Below are 2,164 nucleotides of genomic sequence, written 5' to 3'. Positions count from 1 at the left end.
CTGTTAAGATTTCAGTCAAGATTTTACATCGTCCACATCTGGACTGAAAGTAAATGATGAAAGTAAATACAAATTAATAACAGTGACATTTTATTTATTTATTAGTTTATTTGTCAGGGACAATGCAAAGCAAACATTGTAACAGGTTACAATAACATGATACAGATGTGTCGCATATGGGATTTCTAGCCAAGGCTAATTTGCGACCAATGTCCCTGGTTAGGCTTTTCTATTTAAAAATGGTCATAACATATCATCATTACCAAAAGTACATTAGTTAATTGAGCACATAATAAATAGTGACATTTTCATATGTGTGACATGATCATACAAAAATTACAGTTACACAATAGGATAAATGTGAAAATATCATGGCATGCATGAACAGTTGAGCTGCCTTAATATGGGGTACTGTATGTAATGTCATCTTGAGGTAATTCGGGTTACTACACCCATTCTATCTTTTTCTGCTCACAACATTGCCCAAACCAGATCTGGAAAATTGTGTTATAAAGTCTGTTTGTCGGCATTTGGCAGCCTAAGCAGAAATGTCCACACAGAGCCACTTCTTGGGAAACCCTTCATCTGGCTTCTGGGTTTCCAGGTTTTACCCTCGATGGCGTACTCCAGAGTCACGCTTCTGTTCAGCGTGAAGACAGAGTCGCCTCTCACCACCGAGGTGAACAGGGCGCCTTTGCTGTTGGCGAAGTGTCCTGGCAAGGCCGACCATTGGCCCGTGGTCAGGCTGTAGCAGTCCATCATGCATCTCAGAAAGTCGTCCGATGGTCCGTTTCTCATGATGTACAGGTTGTCCCTGTGCCCCACCATGCAGTGGCCGTAGCTCTGCGGCCGGATCAGCGTGGTAACGAGCGACCATTCGTCTTTCCCTGACAGATACTCGTAGATCTCTGTGGTCTGCATCGGCCTCCACAAACACACAAATATCCTGCTCATGGCTGTGCTGCACGCTGCTCCTGCGGCCGGTCGTGGCAAATGAGCAGCGAACGTCCACCGTCCGGTCTCGACGCCGTACGTTTCCACGGACGACATCGCCGTTCGCTCGTACTCTCCCCCAACGGCGTAAAGACGACCATCTTGACCCACGAGGGAGAAGTTGTAGCGCAGCTGTGCCGGACTGGCAATCATGGTCCAATCATTGTCTTCGACACTGTAGCAGAAACAAGAATCCACGACTTGTTTGTGGATTCCGTGAACTCCTCCGACGATGTAGAGTTTGTTGTCTAAAACAGTCACTCCAGCCATCGAGGTGCTGGCCTCGAGCGGCAGATCTGTCAACACCTTCCAGTTACTCCCATCTTCATCCAGGTAGCAAACCGTCCTGGAAGCAGCATGAATTGTTTCATCAACACTGCAGGTCACATGAGCCCCTACAGCCGCAAAAACACTAGGGGTTAAGGACTCCACATAGGAGATCAGTTCTGACGGTAAAGTTTTCTTCACCTCTGCCTCCAGGTCGCGATACATGTTTCGGATAAATAGCGCAGCAGCGTGGTAAAGGTCCATCAGGCCAAAGGTTGCAGCAGTGTGATACATGAGCAGGCAGCTGTCAGAGTCAATAAGGTCAATGAGATGTTTGGTAAGTGGCACCACCTGCAGAAAAGCAGCGCATTCGATGGCCTCCACGATTTCGTCAGCGTCCAGGATCGGCCTCTCGCCTCGTAAAACCGCCAAGGCGATGAGGAAGCCCCGAGCGCACAGACACTTCAGGTGGATTTCTTCCTGCCAGCACTCCTTCATTCCAGAGCGATACAGAGCTTGGAAATAGTCACAGCTCTGCACGAGTAAAGTCTTCTCCTCGGAAAAATGAGTGTCTCCCACCACTATTGTTAATTTATCTGCTGTTGAGGCAACACAAATACCTTCCAATGGCAAACACCTTCCACTCTCTGTACAGTCGCAGCTGCTCCAGTCCACAGCTTTGTTGCTGTGCATTGACATTGCTATTTCTGTAACTGTACCGCTCAAGAAAATGTCTTCAATGAGAACAGAACAAGAATAAGAGGTTGAACCATTTCCAAAAGTCTTGAAAAGGCGCAAGAGAGAAAAGGGGTCGTCTGTACAAAGCTGGTCCACCGCTTAGGGAGGTGCAATTCTTTTCACAGCTGTCAAAATAGAAGTAGCTATACATAGCACAGGACAACTG

General features: G+C 47.3%; 1 protein-coding gene across 1 annotated transcript; it reads right to left on the bottom strand.

Annotated features, from left to right (window-relative positions):
* Positions 1–507: 507 nt before the first annotated feature.
* On the bottom strand, positions 508–1,959 carry LOC139664916 (kelch repeat and BTB domain-containing protein 13-like). Its single transcript, XM_071543916.1, has one exon. It carries the CDS (start codon positions 1,957–1,959, stop codon positions 508–510), a length of 1,452 nt encoding a protein of 483 aa, XP_071400017.1.
* Positions 1,960–2,164: the final 205 nt, after the last annotated feature.

This window comes from Centroberyx affinis, unplaced genomic scaffold (genome assembly GCF_046629955.1).
Source record: "Centroberyx affinis isolate AG114_WGS23_722 - 3 ecotype Tasmania unplaced genomic scaffold, CSIRO-AGI_Caff_v1 ptg004405l_1, whole genome shotgun sequence".
Lineage (NCBI taxonomy): Eukaryota > Metazoa > Chordata > Actinopteri > Beryciformes > Berycidae > Centroberyx > Centroberyx affinis.
This window is presented reverse-complemented; position numbering and strand designations above follow the sequence as displayed.

Bases quoted from the DNA above. Each gene is read 5' to 3' on its own strand.
- LOC139664916 (XM_071543916.1), bottom strand. From the start codon at position 1,959: ATGTCAATGCACAGCAACAAAGCTGTGGACTGGAGCAGCTGCGACTGT.